Source organism: Panthera tigris, chromosome B3, assembly GCF_018350195.1.
Source record: "Panthera tigris isolate Pti1 chromosome B3, P.tigris_Pti1_mat1.1, whole genome shotgun sequence".
NCBI classification, from domain to species: Eukaryota; Metazoa; Chordata; class Mammalia; order Carnivora; family Felidae; genus Panthera; species Panthera tigris.
In genome coordinates this window covers 98,110,499-98,127,046 of record NC_056665.1, presented here as the reverse complement: position 1 = coordinate 98,127,046, position 16,548 = coordinate 98,110,499, and the positions used below count along the sequence as shown (strand labels likewise).

The window sequence follows — 16,548 nt, the reverse complement described above, 5'->3', positions numbered from 1 at the left end:
CTTGGGTATACTTGGCCTAGCGTTTGTCATAAAGTTTGATGGGCACTCAGGCTGTGGGCCATATATATGTATGTGTTGTTTACAGAATCCAAAGGCCTGGAACACAATGGTACTCAAAAACATAGCTGCTGCAGGGAAATTCTCTAGTGACCGAACAATTAAGGAATATGCCAGGGACATTTGGAACATGGAGCCTTCAGATCTCAAGATTTCCCTATCCAGTGAATCTAGCAATGGGGTGAACAAAGCCAATGGAAAGTAAGTTGTAAATTGTCTCTAGAAAAAAAATAGCTTCTTACTGGATTTAAACACTTTTACAACATTCTTTGATTTTGTTTTGTTTTGTTAGCAAATAATCTAAGAATTTCTGGGCATTGGGAAGAAAGTATAAGACTGTATTAGGGCTAAAAATAAAGTGTCAATTTACAAGAGCTGCATGAGTGCCAAAACTTGTTATTTGATGGCAGATTGAGTAGCATGCTAGAACTTTTCCCAGTGCTATTCAAAAAGCTAGGAAATACTTGAAATGTTTTAATTCCATTTAAATTTACTAAACTAAAACAAGGTATTTAACTACATCGGAGCACCTTTCCTACACTTTTAAGTCCCAACCACAGACCACCTTATTCATAAATATCCCCAGGATGTTTAATAACTGCACATTTTTAGATGGGATCCAAATTTTACCAAATTCTGATTCTCTACAGTGAGGTTTCAGTTTGTTCCACAAAGTAAACTGAGATAAGGTAAATGAGAACTTTCAATAACACCTAGCATCCATGCTTTCCCTCCTTACTAAAATGGCAGGTGACTTGTAGAAATGTCAGTGACTTCAGCTCATCCAAGCAGCCCGGTGCAGTTTCCCATAAAAAATATATATCATCGGTGGTGTTCAGACCAAGTCTTCACTGTAGATTTCCAGCCCTCTCAGCCCTCATGCCCACTGCTTGCTCAGGAAATCTCTGCAAAAAAAAAAAAGGACCTAGGTCAGCTCACATGCCTTCTCTACTTCCTTGTCTAAGTAAGCCAGAGCAGCCCTAATTGCCTTGAAGGGAAAAATAATCATGTTTAGTAAAGCAACTCTTACCTCACAGTTTTTAACAGCATGGGGCTTTTACAGAGCAAGTTGTGTTGGAAACCAGGAGGAAAGATCACCATCTTGACCCTCTCTTTGTTCCTGTATGCATTATGTGCAATTTCATAGAGCTGCACGGGACAGAAAGACCGAGACTCAAAGGCTGACAATCAAAGGTGGTGTTTTTCTAGTTTAATTTTCCTAAGAGGGTACAGAAGCAGCCATCTTGGGGAGGTAGTCCCATTAAGTCAGAGACGAGGGAGTCTCCACTCCTCCCCCCAGCTGGTTGTCTCTACAACTGAGGAACTGAAAGCTGCACAGCTCACGCGAAACACTGACGGGTCGTCATCCTTCTCTGCCAACACCCTCCCTGCATGGGGACAGGAACTGCAACAGACCATCTCTGTTTATTGACATCCCATTTTTAGAGCTGCTGTGGGAGAGACTACATGGAGGTTCCCATAGCGGCCTGGGATCTTTCTATACCTGCAGATGCATGGATGAGGAACCAGGGTCCACCACAAACACACCTTCAGCTAAGTAGCACAGCACACTAATGCTTCTTGTATACGCCAGGCAGCATGGCTATTTAGGGGTGGAGAGAGTCCCTCATAATGTCAGAGACCCTCCTGTGGGCTCTAATCAGACTGTGGCTAGATGAGAGAATAGTGAAATAAGCATGGCATGTTTCAGTCAGCACTGGGCTTAGTTTACCTTTTTTCCAAACTCCAAAGGCACCGTGTTGTCATCCTCACCATGTATGATGAGAAGGGGAGAAGACAGGGATTTAACACTAGGGACAAGTAGAAGAAGAACAGTCTTGAGGTTTGCCTTAAAATACAGGATCTCTCTTTCCTTCTCTCCCAGGAACCACAACTTTGTACATAATAAACTTCATATAGTAACTGTTTCTTTCCAGGCAAGATTATCTCTCTTCTGTTTACTCAGACAATTTAATTAAGTATTTAATTAATTTAACTTATTTCTATGTGATTTTTTAAAATAATGAAGAAGAAAAATACTAAAAACACTGAATTTTTATACTTAAAAGGACCTAATCTTTTTCTTTATTCTACCTTATTTCATAATTTCTGGAATATTTTAATTAAAAGACCATATAAAAGAAAATAAAACAACTCAAAACCCAAAAATAACAAGAACCACCACAGGACTAAAGAGAACTCTTTGTAGCAATGTTTTACTTTCCCCCATAAATGTACAGATGGACACGTGATCAACAAGTTTAATCAGCTTCCTGGTCAACCTCCTGATTTAGTAATTCAGAAAGGCTACAGCAGGAAGAAGACTTGTTCCTCACTCTAGCAACTTTCTCAAACAGTACTCCCCAAATTCTGATACTCATCTACCCCATCCCAGTGACTCACTGTTACTCCTGGGAAGGTTAGATCCCTCAGTTGTGCTGACATAGAGAAAGGACTGATAACAACGGCCCATTTGGAGGCACTCTTACCTTTTCCAGCTGCAAGAGCTAACCTGCCAAATTTTGGTCATTAGACCAAGTAATGTTAGGCTAGACCCCAGAGCTCCTTTTAAAAGGTCCTGATTTCTTTTTTTTTTTTTTTTTTTTTTTTTTTTTTTTTTTTTTTTTTTTTGGGACAGAGAGAGACAGAGCATGAACGGGGGAGGGGCAGAGAGAGAGGGAGACACAGAATCGGAAACAGGCTCCAGGCTCCGAGCCATCAGCCCAGAGCCTGACGCGGGGCTCGAACTCACGGACCGCGAGATCGTGACCTGGCTGAAGTCGGACGCTTAACCGACTGCGCCACCCAGGCGCCCCTAAAAGGTCCTGATTTCTGATAGACCCTAAATCTACAACTCCCTTTACGACTTCAGAGAAAGTACTGAATTGGTGAAGTTATAAAATCAGACATGAGGAAAAATATCAAATACTAAATATTTGTGGACACGTTAGCCCATCTAAAAATTCTCATCTACCCATTCAGTAAGTCACATGATAGTTAACCCCCTCCCAGAATCCCACAGATATAGTAATGACATATTTTCATCATTAGCTTACTTTTCATCATTAGGGAAGACTATTTTGTCTTTTCTCAGGGCATCCATAAGCATGCGTAAAAATCCTGGAAGTTTCCGGTAAATCTATTTTTTTAAAGGAAAAAAAATTAAAACATGGCCTATATCTGTGTCATTTGTTAGTTTCCTACATGAATTTTAGTAATGTAGACAATAGCAACTTACTACATATAATAAACTTTAAAAAAAAAAAAAACCTCATGAATTTAAAAGTAACTCGTGTCATTGTAGGAAAATTGGAATATACCAAAAGGAAGAAAGGAGAAACAAATCACACATAATCCCCACCATCCACAGATAATCACTGTTAACGTTTTGTTGTTTTTGCTTCCTATCTTTCTTTAAAATACAAATAGCACCCCTAACTCTTTTTCTTCACACTTGTAAAGAAGCAGTGATATGCATAATCTAAAAATTGCTTCTATGGTGAACATAATTTACTGGTTTAGGTGTGAAACAGAATATTCTGATTAGTCAAAAATTCTGATGAAAGTATACAATACATAGATAATTTTTTAAAGGATTTAAACATTAGAAACTGTTGAATAAAATTTAATGTTGCAGTGCTTTAAAAGGGCAATTTAGGTTTTAACAATGACCACAGGACTCCAAATATAAAAATTATCATTCTAAACATACTGAATTTCCTCTTCAGTGGCAAATTATAGTAAATAGAAGGCTAGCCTAATTAGCTTTTACCACATTGTTATTAAATCAATAAGTAAATTCGTTTACATGTCCTAAAAAACATCCATCTCAACTGAATATGAGGAAAAGACAGGAACCCTGAGCAATATTGTACCTTTGTCACAAAATTCTAACCCTGCCCCCAAACTGTATCCCCAATGCATTCATTTCTCTCCATTCCCACTGTCACCCAGCATAATCTACCCTTCTCCTCTTGTTTGGATTGTGCCAGCAGTCTGTTGTGGCTCCCTGCTTCTAGCCTCAGGCTGCTATAATCCACTTCCCATGGGGAAGCCAAAGTGGTAGTTTTGATGTGCAGTTTGTGTCATATCACTCTTTTGTTTCACATTTTCGAAAGGCACTACCTTGGCCTTCGAGGCTTTACAGAATGTGGCTGCTGTGTCTCTGCCCTCTCACTAAGCCCACTCCTGTCCACCCTCAGGCCCTGCTGCCTTCCGTTCCTGGAATATATCAGGCTTGAGCCCATCTCAGGACCCCTGCCTATCTTTTCCCTCAACTCAAGACCTCCAGATTTTCCCATGACAGCCCCTTATCATGCAAGTCTCACGTCAGATGACAGTTAAGAGAGGTTTTTCCTACCCCCCGCTTCCCCACCACCCAGTCACTCCCTGTCACAGCACTACTCACTCCTGAGAATCAGCTTATTGTGTACTTGCCTTCTGTCTCTCCAGCAAGTATATATACTTCCTAGGAGGTCAGGCCACCATTTTCTTCCAACTGGTGGTATTCCCAGAACCTAGAAAAGTTCCCAGTACCTAGCAGACGCTTGGTACCTACTTGCTAAAGATGGAATGAATCTACTGTGCAAATATCCCTGGCGTAAACGGTAAGCTATTATCTGTCATTTTCATCTTAGTGTGACTTGAATTTCGTTCAGATTTTATTCCTTGGAATAGATTTGCTAAGAGAAAAGGCCAGAAAAGTATCACATGTATTCCTCCATTGTGCCTACGAGGGGAGTGGGGAGGAAAGAGCAATGTAATAAATGGGGCATTGCCAAAGGAAGGAGATGAGTACAGCATAGGGAGGCTGGGGCCAGGAAAGACAAACAACTGCTTCACAGTTTAAAAAAGAAAAGAAGGATATTCACTGTAGAAGCAATTTTTAGGTTATGCATATCACTGCCCCTTTATGGTATGGAGAAATTAGAGTTGCCAGCTAGCATAAATCATTTACTGTAGTCTCTTGCTATGAACTGTAGTGATAGAGAACAGCATCTTTCTAAATATAATGAACTTAAAAAAATGTGGTTTCCTGATTTTAAAAAATAATTCCCGTCACTATAGAGAAAGTGGTACAGAAAAGGTACGCTGGGTCCAGTACAGACAAACGTCTGCTTCACAATTTTGGTGTAGGCCTGCTGTTTTCAGGAAACTTCCATGTTTTCATGGGATTTGTTTGGCTTGCATTTCTTGCATGGTCTCATGGCAAGTGATTTGCATTCAGGTGCAAACTGGAGATCCTAATACACCCTCTCATGTTCCTTCTTCCTTTTCCCTCCTCTTACCCATAACTAAGGGCAAGATTTCTTGTTTTGTTTTCTTTTCTTTTGTGTTTGTCGTCTGATTCTGCCACCCCTGGGATCAGGACTCCTCTGAGGGAAATTCAGTAAGAGAAGCCCTTCAGCAGTTCATCTCAAAGTCCAAAGGCATAAAAAGAAAGCAGGCCCAAGTCAATCTACTCCCACTATTCCTTACCAGCCAGAGGTAAGGAGACTTAGACCCTTGAGACTCAGCGGTCACACCATCCCCTCTAGCCCAGACTACAGTGATGGGCCCCTAATTGGTCTTCCTGCCTCCTGTCTTCTGGAATGCCACCAAATAAATATCCTTAAAAGACCAGTTATGCAAAACGTACTGTCACAAAGCTTTGGCATTACCACACAAGCTACTTAAAACAAGGAACTTCTATCTTGACTGCAAGCCCATCCACATCTGGCCACAATCTTTCATTCCAAAGGCTGCACAATTCCAGTCTGTCTGCCTAGAGTTAGAAGATGTAGGATTGAGTCCCATTTCCTCTTCTTATAGGGTGTGTGACAGCTGGGGAAGCCTCTGAGCCGCCATTTCACTCAGCTCCTAAGTAGAGGCAGTGATGCCAAACTCAGAGAGTTGCTATGAGGATTTAAAAGGATGACAAGTATGCAAGATATTTCATGGAAGCCTTATATGACTCTCAGGTATTTTATAACACACAGTTGCCCCATTCCACAACGTGCTTTGGTTCACATTCTCCCCTCCCCTCTGTGTTTGCTAACTGTTCTCCCTTACCTTCAAGAAAGGAACTTAGATCCTATCTTATGGCCTTCACTGACCATACCTGCACACGAAACCCTTCTCTTCCCTGAATTCTTCCTTCCCTGAAATTATTGTTCTGGATCCCACACTAGCACTTACCTTAATCTACTTTGCAATAGAAAACATGGGAAGGGGGGAACACACATTGGTTGAGTGCCCACCAGCAGCTGGGTACTTTGCAATGATTATCTTACTTAATTTAATCTTCTAAACAAGTGTAGGCAGTATCAACCCCATTATATAAAAATGGGAAAACTCAGAGCAGGGAAATAACTTACCAAGGTCATAATTGGTTAGTGGCAGAAGCCAAATTTCAACCCAAATCTGTCTGGCTCCATAGCCCATGCTGTTTTTTCCACCGTGTCACGCTACCTTCCTATTTTGAGTAATGAAGTTGATTCCAAAGTGACATATGGAAATCCCTGTCATTGTTTTATACCCACTATTAATTTCCTGTCTCCCCAACTAGACAGGAAGTTCTTGGGAGTGAGGACCCATGCCTTTCACTCTATTTGTATGTCTCACGCCACCTACATGTTCTTATTTAACAGTCATATTCAGAGTAAAGGCACTCCACTGATACAAAAATAGTTAATGGTCACTCAGTGCTTACTTTGTCCTGGGAACTATTATATTATAGATGCTTTTCATATGTTAATTTATCTAGTTATCACAGTAATCTGGAATAGGTTATTATTACCCCCATTTTATAGATAAAGTGTTTAGTCCTTAAAAGCAATTAGTCCAAGATTATACAGCTGTTACACGACAGCCCTGGAAATCAAGCCAGCAAGTCTGACGCCAGAGCTGTGGTTCTTAAAGACAACGTGATACTACAGAACTCCTACATTTCTAAACCATAAATGTACCTATTAAACTAAGGTTATATGACATTTTTAATTAAATTCCAAACTTAAAAATATTAGGAGATTCCCCATTTCTAATAATAGAATTGTTACAAACCAAGCCTTTTGCCCAAGACAGCTAGAAAAGCTGGAAAAAAAATATTTTAAAAACCTTTCTGTGAAGATGTCAGAGACCTACCAAGGCAGTGAGGTCTTGAGTGGTCTAGATCCCAGAGAGGAGGGAATCTCAGAGAGGTGAAACTGACATTCAACACCACTTGTCCCCTGGAGACACAGCAGGCAAGTCAGGGAAAGCAAAACAGTAGAGACAAAAGAACACAAATAGAAACAGATGACACAAATAGAAAAGAACATAGTAAGAAAGTAGATTTAAACCTAAATATATCATAACCACATTAAGTTAACTAGACTACTACAATTAACAGACAAGGGTTGTGGTACTGGAAAAGAAATCAAAACCCCACTACATGCTGCTAATGAGATATATGTTAAATACAAGAATTCAGAAACGTTGAAGGTCAAGGAATAGAAAATGATACATCATGCAAACACTATTCAAAACAAAGGTGTATTAATATCGGACATGGACAAAGTTGACTTTAAGTCAAGAAGCATTATTAATCAACAAAAGGGATATTTCATGATAAAAAAAAGGATCGATTTCACATGGAAGATATAAAATTAAATTATTACTAGATGTATGTTCCTAATAACATACCCTTAAAAAAGCTAAAGCAAAGATTGACAGAACTAGAATAGAAATAACTCCACAATGATGATGATGAGACATTGTAATACTCTTCCCTGGGTAACCAATAAAACAACCAGTGAGAAAAATCAGTGAGAATATAGAAGAATTGAATAGCATGAGTAATCTTGACCTAATTGACATAAATAGAACACTATGCCAAAAACGGAACATATTCTTTACAAGCATATGGAACATATACCAAAATTGGCCATATGTTGGGACATAAAGCAAGTCTGAATAAATTTCAAAAACTGAAATCGTACAGAGAGAAATCTCAGATCATGATAGAATTAAGCTAGATATCAATGCCAAACATAACCAAATCCCCAAATGTATCAAAATTACAAAATATACTTGTGAATAACTCATAGGTCAAGAAAGTCACAATTTTTTTTTTTTTTTTTTTTTTTTTTTTGAGACAGAGAGACAGAGCATGAGCAGGGGAGGGGCAGAGAAAGAGGGAGACAGAATCGGAAGCAGGCCCCAGGCTCTGAGCCATCAGCCCAGAGCCCGACACAGGGCTCGAACTCACCGACCGTGAGATCGTGACCTGAGCTGAAGTCGGACGCTTAACCGACTGAGCCACCCAGGCGCCCCAAAAGTCACAATATTATAAAATATTTTGAACTGAATAATAATTAAAATACATTTGAAAATGTGGGATGCAGCTGAAGGGTGGCTTCAGTGGAGTATGCCTTCATGAATAAATTAGAAAAGAGGAAATACTGAAATAAATTATTCAAGTACCATCTTAGAAACTTTTTAAATTTTGTTTAAAGTTTGTTTTGAGTCTCTGCACTGGGTGGGCCTAACACAGGGCTTGATCCCATGACCATGAGATCATGAATGAGCAAAAATCAAAAGTTGTGTGCTTAAAACCGACTGAGCCACCCAGGCATCCCTAGAAACTTTTAAAATAATAAATTGAATCTAAAGAAAACAGAAGAAAGGGAATAATTCAGGTAAAACCAGAAATTAATAAAATAGAAAACATTCAGCATAGGTAATCAACAAAGTCTGAGTTGGTTCTTTGAAAAGACTAAAAAATAATTCTTGCTATAAACACTGGCTGTCTCCCTTCTCCTTAGCCTTGGATAACCAAAGCCATCACCCCTAGAAGGTTATGTCACCTTCCTCCAACCTATCCTCTGACCCTGGGGATAACAGAAACAACCACCCCTGTTAATTCGCAGCTTAGAGTCCCATGTGGATTAGACCAAAGCTACACTTTACCTGAAGTTACATCTTGTTCTGCTCTTTCCCCTTCCCTATCCTACAACCCTCATTCAAATGACCTTGCAGGCTTCTCCTTTATGGTACTCTCTCAATAAATCGTGACATCAAATCTCTGCCATAGGTTCTGCTTCTAGGAGAACCTGACCTAAAACTAAAATTAAGAAAACCTCAATCAGTCAACATAAATTTATAAATACCATGTTCATAAATTGGAAGATTCAATATTAGAAAAGTATCAATTCACCCATGTTATAGACCTAATGCAATTCCAGTCAAAATCCTGGGATGTTTTTTATAGAAATTGGTAAGCATATACCAAAATGTATGTCAAAATACAAAGGATCAAGAATAGTCAAGACAAATATTCAATAAGAAGGAAAAAGCTGAAGCAGTTACAAAAACCTATATTATACAGCCATAGTACATAAGAGATTGCAGTATTCATATAAGAATGGACAGATAGACAAGGGAGAAAAATGAGAATCTACCAACAGATCCATATATATTAAGCCCTGATATATGCAAACATTGGCTCTGTAGAGTTGGTAGGGAAGGTTTGTTTAGTAAATGATATGAAACCAAAACTGGATATCCACATGGACTGCCTCGTACATATACAAAACCAACCTGTAAATTATAGCTGTAAATGTAAAAGGTAAAACAGAATTTCTGTAAGATAGCATAGAAGAATATCTTCATAATCTTTGGTAACCAGAGTTTTATTAGGCAGGACACTTTTCTTAAAAATATTAACCGTAAAAAATAGTTGATAAACTGGTCTACATTAAATTTAGGAACATCTCTTCATCATAAGATATCATTCAGGGAGTAAAAAAGGCAAAATAAGCAAATATACTTGCAGTACAAATAATTTTCTAATGAGTTATCCTATAAAAAAAACTTATCTTACAAATAAAAAAAGACAATTTAAAAAGGAGCAAAGACATAAACAAGTATCTTACAAGAGATGATATCTAAATGACTAATAAACTTCAAAAAATGCCCACCTTCGTTAGTCATAAGGGAAATACAATGAGATATGCATACAAGGGCAAGGATATGAAGCAACTGGAATGCTCACACACAACAGGTGGGAGAGTAAAGTAGTAAAGTCACCTTGGAAAACTGTTTAGCACTGTAATTACTAAAGCTGAACATATGCATATCTTACTATCCAACAATTCTACTCCTAGGGTATATACTTCAGTGAAGCATATACACGTTTGCAGAATACATGTTCAAGAACATTCATAACAACTTTATTAATTACCCCAAAGAGAAAGCAACTCAAATGTCCATAAACAACAGGTCAATGAAGTATAGTATATTTATACGATGATATACTATTTGGTATTATGTTCAATGTTATACAAATTATATATTTATATAATATATAAGTTATAAATTAAATTATATAAAATTATATGGCTCAGAGAGGCACACATAGGCAATAACACTATAAAGAGAAGCTTGGATATGATGACCATAAAACTCAGTGTAAGGACTGTATATCTAAGGTGAGCCTTATTGGATTGGGAAATGTCATACAGGAGACTTCTGGGGTACTAGTGATACTAATTTCTAGACTTAAGTGTTAGTTACATGGATGTTCTGTTCATAATTATTTGTTAAATTGTGTGTTTCCCTATTAGATTTCAAAATTAGAATTTCAATAAAGAAACAAAAGTACATGGAAAGATTGTACCTGAATTATACTTACAAGTTAGTGAATTTATTAGTAATTAGAGTAATATAATAAATGCTCATTAGTGGTTACCTTAAGATGAATATTTAATTGTCTAAAACCAATTGGAAGTGTTTTATTGTATCTTAAATTATTCAGCATTCAGTATCATCTATTAATGGGAAGATTCCTATATTGAGATGGAGTTTATAATACAGTTATTCTCAAGATTATGTGGTTCTGTGAACTAGCTGTCCCAGGAAGTAATGAGCTACCTTCTCCAGAAATAGTTAAGCAAATTCAGAAAGTTCTATGGTGATTTATTGTAAAAAAAAAAATCCAAAAGTAGGCAGTTGAATTAAAGTACCCTTAAAATGCCTTCTGACATTAACCAACAATCTAAAAATTTGGATCATGTTGTCATGTATCCCCTCTGAGAATCCTACCACTCTCTTTCTCTGTCTCATTTACTAACATTTATATGGAGGCATGACTCTAAGCAATTGAACATTAGGCATGGAATTATGAAATTAATAATGAAAATATTAAATTAGGATAATCTACATGACAGGTTTAAAAATGACACTTTGTTGCCCAATTCTTTAAACTTTATCTTCTTGGGAAGTTTGTCTTCTCTACTTGGGATAGAAGTCTATCTTCTTGGGAAGTTTGTCTTCTCTACTTGGGATAAAACCATTTGGTAGTTTCCTTGAATTCTCTAAAGACTTTTTTTTTTAATCATAAAATAATGAAAAATATATGGCTGACAATAATAGGGCTAAAAATGATGTATGAGAGGCATGTTATCACCTTAAAAAGAAAGTGTAATAAACTAACCTAAGTCAAGTCTATTTAAAAAACTACATGATAAAAGATACAGTTAGTGGAAGAGGAGGAAAAAAACTTTGGCCCTTAATAAGCCACTATCTCAATTTATTAGAAGAAAAGAAAAGAACTAGAAAATCCAAAAGCATTGTGCCCTCCTTCAATAGCAACTGGCTAATAACTTGTCTTAGGTTAGAATAACTTAGAAACATATAATACCAGAAAATGGTTAATAAGCATAAGTGTGTGGAAATAGCTTTGGAAACACTTTAACATCTTGTGAAGATGAATCAGAGACTCACCTTTAACAAGGGATAATTGATAGTTGCAACCCATATGTTGGTAAATGGAGCCTCCAGGATAATAGCATCAACTGGGAATCCTTGAAAATAATAAAAAAGAAGTAACTCCTCTATCATATATAAATACTACCTTTCTTAAATAAGGAGTTCTAAGGTCTTGTACATGAATTGCCTATGCCAAAATTATTTGTGAAGCTTATTAATAATGCAGGTTCCTGGACTCCACACTAGACTTGAGTCAGTCAAAATCTCGAAGGAGAGGGGTGGAGAATGCACACTTTTTTAAGTAGGCTTCATACCCAGCATGGAGCCCAGGGCAGGGTTTGAACTCACAACCCTGAGATCAAGACCTGAGCTGAGATCAAGAGTTGGATGCTTAACTGACTGAGTCACCCAGGTGCCCCAAGAGTGCTCATTTATTTTTATTGTTTATTCTTATTTTTATTTATTAATTTATTTTTTTTTTTTTGAGAGAGAGGCAGAATGTGAGCTGGAAAGGGTCAGAGAGAGAGGAAGACACAGAATCTGAAGCAGGCTCCAGGCTTTGAGCTGTCAGAACAGAGCCCGATGCAGGGCTCAAACTCACAAACCATGAGATCATGACCTGAGCAGAAGTCAGGTGCCCAACCAACTGAGCCACCCAGGCACCCCCAAGAATGCTCATTTTTAACAAGCACCCCCACCCCAAGAGATTTCTATGCACATGATAATTGAAAACCATTACCTTCTTCTAAAACATAAAACCACATTTTCATGACTTAGATAATTTAAGAAAGCAAAGTACTATAGGAAGGGAGATTGTTCTGCAGCTCATTGTTTAGAAAGTACTAGATGCTTACTAGGTTGTTTTAGCCAACACTCCCTCTAAGAACAATGAGAAAATGTGTGTTAGATGGGGATATGAATTTGTATATGTACACAGTAGTCCCCCTTTATCCACAATTTCACTTTCTGCAGTTTCAGTTACCTGTAGTCAAGTATGGTCCAGAAGGAGATAATCCTGCTTCAGTCATATTATCAGAAGGTCAGTAGTAGCCTAACACTACACAATGCCTACATCATTTGCCTCACTTCGTGTAGGCATTTTATCACCTCACATCATCACAGGAACTGAATACAGTACAATGTTTTAAGAAAGACCATAGTCACATAACTTTTATTATAGTATACTGTTATATATGTTAGTGTGTTATTATTAATCTCTTACTGTGCCTAATTTATATTTTGAGAGAGAGTGCAAGTAGGATAGGGGCAGAGAATCCCATGTGGGGCTTAATCCCATGAACGAGGAGATCGTAACCTGAGCCAAAATCAAGACTCAGAAGTTCAACCAACTGGGGCACCCAGGTGTCCTGTGCCTAATTTATAAATTAAACTTTATCAGGGGCACCTGGGTGGCTCAGTCGGTTAAGCATCCAACTTTGGCTCAGGTCATGCTCTCACGGATCGTGGGTTCGAGCCCTGCCTCGGGCTCTGTGCTGACAGCTCAGACCCTGGAGCCTGCTTCGGATTCTGTGTCTCCATCTCTCTGCCCCTCCCCCATGTCCCACATACTCTGTGTGTCTCTCAAAAATAAACATTAAAAAAATTTTTTCAAAAAAGCTTATCATAAGTATATACATATACGAAAAACATAGTATATATAGGGTTTGGTATTATCTGTGGTTTCAGGCATCCATTGTAGGTCTTGGAACATACTCCCCATGGATAAGGGAGGGCTACTATATGTATATGTGTATGTTTGAAGGCATCTCAGAGCTACTAAATCAATGAGATTTTGAGAGCCAATAACAAAAGAAAAACAGCCACAAGATTTTGAGCTGCTTTTCCCCTCAAAGCAGTTGAAACTTTGAAAGCAACAGTGGTGGCTGCTCATAGAGGCTTAGATCTAGAGAGAACTTTCAGCATTCCCACAGGATCAAAAGGACAAAAATTAGAGTTCAGAATCTGACAAGAAGGAGGGCTCAAGAAATTTCTCAGACTTTTGTTGGGACTTCAAAGGACTACACCCTGGGAGTAATGGTGAACTAGAAACAGACCAGCTGTCATAAAGACTGAAGCCCAGCTTCAAATCAGCTCAATTTCTGATTGAATTAAGGTGATCGCCCCTCTATTTTAACTGCCTTTCAGAAGAAAAGTAACTTTGTCTGGAATATTATCCCTAGTCCCTCAAATCACCTCTACAATTTCCATAAACAATGTCTACATTTAATCAAAAATAACTAGGCATACAACAAATAAAAACAAAAACATAAAGAGACCAAAAATACAAAACAACAACAACAGATAACAGAAACAGATCAACAAAGGAACTAGATATTGGCATTATGATATATGGACTTTAAAATAACTTGTAAATAAACTGTAATATAGTAAAATATTTATTAAAATTTTAATATTTAATAAAATTTGGTATTACATAGTAAACAGTGTACTATGTCAAAAGAAAATATTTAAACTGGAGCACAGGAGCACCTAGGTGTCTCAGTCAGTTGTGTCTGACTTTGGCTCACGTCATGATCTTGAGGTTTGTGAGTTTGAGGCCCGCATCAGGGTCTGTGCTGAAAGCTCACAGCCTAAAGATTCTGTGTCTCCCTCTCTCTCTCTCTGCTCTTCCCCCACTCATACTCTGTCTCTCTGTGTCTCTCAAAAATGAATAAACATTTTTAAAAAATTAAAAAAATAAAAATAAACTAGAGCACAAATAGAAAAATGTCTGGAAAACCCAGAAAAGAATATTGGAAACATACAGGACATGGGAACAGATCTAAAAAAATACATATAATTATAGTCCCGGGGGGAGAGAAGATGAAAAATGAGGTAGGCACAATATTTGAAGATATAATGACCAATTTTCCAAAATGGATGAACATCAAGCCAGAGTTCAGAGGTATTATGAACCCCAAGCAGGATAAGTACTAGGAAACCCACACCTAGGAAAATCACAGTAAAAATGCTGAAAACCAAAGACAAAAAGAATCTCAAAATAACCAGAAGAAAAAGTAAACATTATCTTCAAATTAAGGAGCAGCAGTAAGACTGGAAGCTGACTTCCCAATGGAATAGTGAAAGCCAGAACAAAATGGATGATGTCTTCAAAGTATTGAAATAAAATAACTACCAACCAAGTATGCCCAATGGAAATATCCTTCAAAAATGAAGATAAAATAAAGATATTTTCAGGCCCAAACTGAGAGAATTCTTCACCACAGACAGGCAGAACAAAAATCCCAAATGAAAGCACAGAAATGCTATAAGTAGTAAAAAGCAAAGAAAAGGGTAAATCTAAATACTGACTTCATACTATAAGAATAGTAATGTTTTATGGAGCGAGTAATAAAGAGGAAATTAAAATACATGATAGCAAGAGTTCATAAGTCAGGAATGTAAATGGAATTAAAGTGTTCTAAGGTCATTGCTTATCTAAGAAGTGAAGTACTCATTTGTGTGAGAATTTAGGTCAGATAAATACAGCATCATCAACACTGTGCAGGAAGTGTGTGCAGGGAGCTATGAGAACTTAGAGGAGCAGGAAATAATATCTGCTTTATTTCCATAACTAAGACTGCGTATAGCAGGTGACTTGCTTTCAAATGTTATGTAACTCAACCTGACCTGTATTGACGTTAGGTTTAAGATATAACGCAAGAGATTACGTGCTTTTAACGTACATCAAAATCCCCTTGTCCTATTCACAGAGATTCTAATTCATGAAAACAGCTAGGATCTAGGAACTGTGTGCTTATAACAAGCACCTCTGGGGATTCTGATACAGGCAGCTGTCAGAACACTTTGGGAAACACTGACATAAACGTGATGGAAGAAGGGCTGCAGCAAGCAAGTCCTGCTTGTTATTTCATAAATGTAGTTTTTCCTCCCCTATAATCCAAATTACTCCATAGTAACATTTACTTCACAGTGAGGGCTTTTTCAAAGGTAATTTTAACTGTTCCTCAGCATTTACTTTTAATTTCATGATCTTGAAGAGCAACTGTTATTTTGTATTAAATAGAAAAAAAAGCTTATTACACTATCAGAAACTGTCTCAGGTTGGGGTGCTTGAGGTATCTCTGTGTTCTGAGCGTGCACAGTGTTTACTTTCCCACCCCCAGCTAAGAAATAACGTGTGAGCATTTTATGGTACCTTTCTCTTCCAGTACTTTTGCGGCATTGGTTGCAACTCTGTAAAGCAATGAAAATTAGTACATTTGTGAAGCAGTAACTTAACAGTCAAGTAAACAGTACAGACATCCAATATGAGCATCTGATGAAAGCTCTGGACCCTCCGCTAGAACACAGACACAAAATTTCGCATAGGATTTCAAGGAGTTCCAGTGGCCCTAAATTAAGAATCCTTTTCTTTAAAACTCTCAAGGAGAGTTCTGGAATGGGTTTCAGTGTCACAGATGACCATAGAGCTACACCCTCCCGTGCATTACAAACTAGCATCTGCGATGGCAATTGTCTCTAGCCACATGTGGGATGTGAGAGAAACCAGAGCCCCCTCTCCTGGCTCAGTGCTCCTTCTTCTGTTCACTGCTGCCTTTGATATGACACCAAAGTCCTAAGGACCCACCTAAAGCCATCTTCAGACCCCACTTACCCTGTACCCAGAGAGTGGCCCCAGAGACACACAGGGGTGGTACCACTTCTCGCCTTGGTCCACTCATAGACACAAATAGCATCTGCAGTCAGCCCCTCCTCTGTGGGCTTCCCTGTGGAGTCCCCGAACCCTGGAAGTAAGGAAAG

At 38.1% G+C, this 16,548-nt stretch overlaps 2 protein-coding genes across 8 annotated transcripts in view; one reads left to right on the top strand and one right to left on the bottom strand.

Moving 5' to 3' along the window:
- PYGL (glycogen phosphorylase L) overlaps window positions 1–16,548 on the top strand; it is a 71,278-nt gene that overhangs the window by 43,412 nt on the left and 11,318 nt on the right. For 2 of the 7 annotated variants that reach the window (XM_042989680.1, XM_042989682.1), the window contains exon 20: window positions 86–258. In XM_042989680.1, the coding sequence (XP_042845614.1) occupies window positions 86–258 (173 nt within the window). The other 5 variants (XM_042989686.1, XM_042989683.1, XM_042989685.1 and 2 more) reach the window with 5 other exon arrangements.
- The window catches only part of ABHD12B (abhydrolase domain containing 12B), a 29,676-nt gene continuing 13,468 nt past the window's right edge, over window positions 341–16,548 (bottom strand). Inside the window, exons 7-13 of the mRNA XM_042989688.1 lie at window positions 16,403–16,532; window positions 15,944–15,981; window positions 11,800–11,879; window positions 3,114–3,196; window positions 1,790–1,868; window positions 1,088–1,206; window positions 341–962 (exon numbers count right to left, since the gene is read on the bottom strand). Coding sequence (XP_042845622.1) covers window positions 935–962; window positions 1,088–1,206; window positions 1,790–1,868; window positions 3,114–3,196; window positions 11,800–11,879; window positions 15,944–15,981; window positions 16,403–16,532 — 557 coding nt within the window. The 3' untranslated portion in view covers window positions 341–934. The remainder of the gene's footprint in view (window positions 963–1,087; window positions 1,207–1,789; window positions 1,869–3,113; window positions 3,197–11,799; window positions 11,880–15,943; window positions 15,982–16,402; window positions 16,533–16,548) is intronic.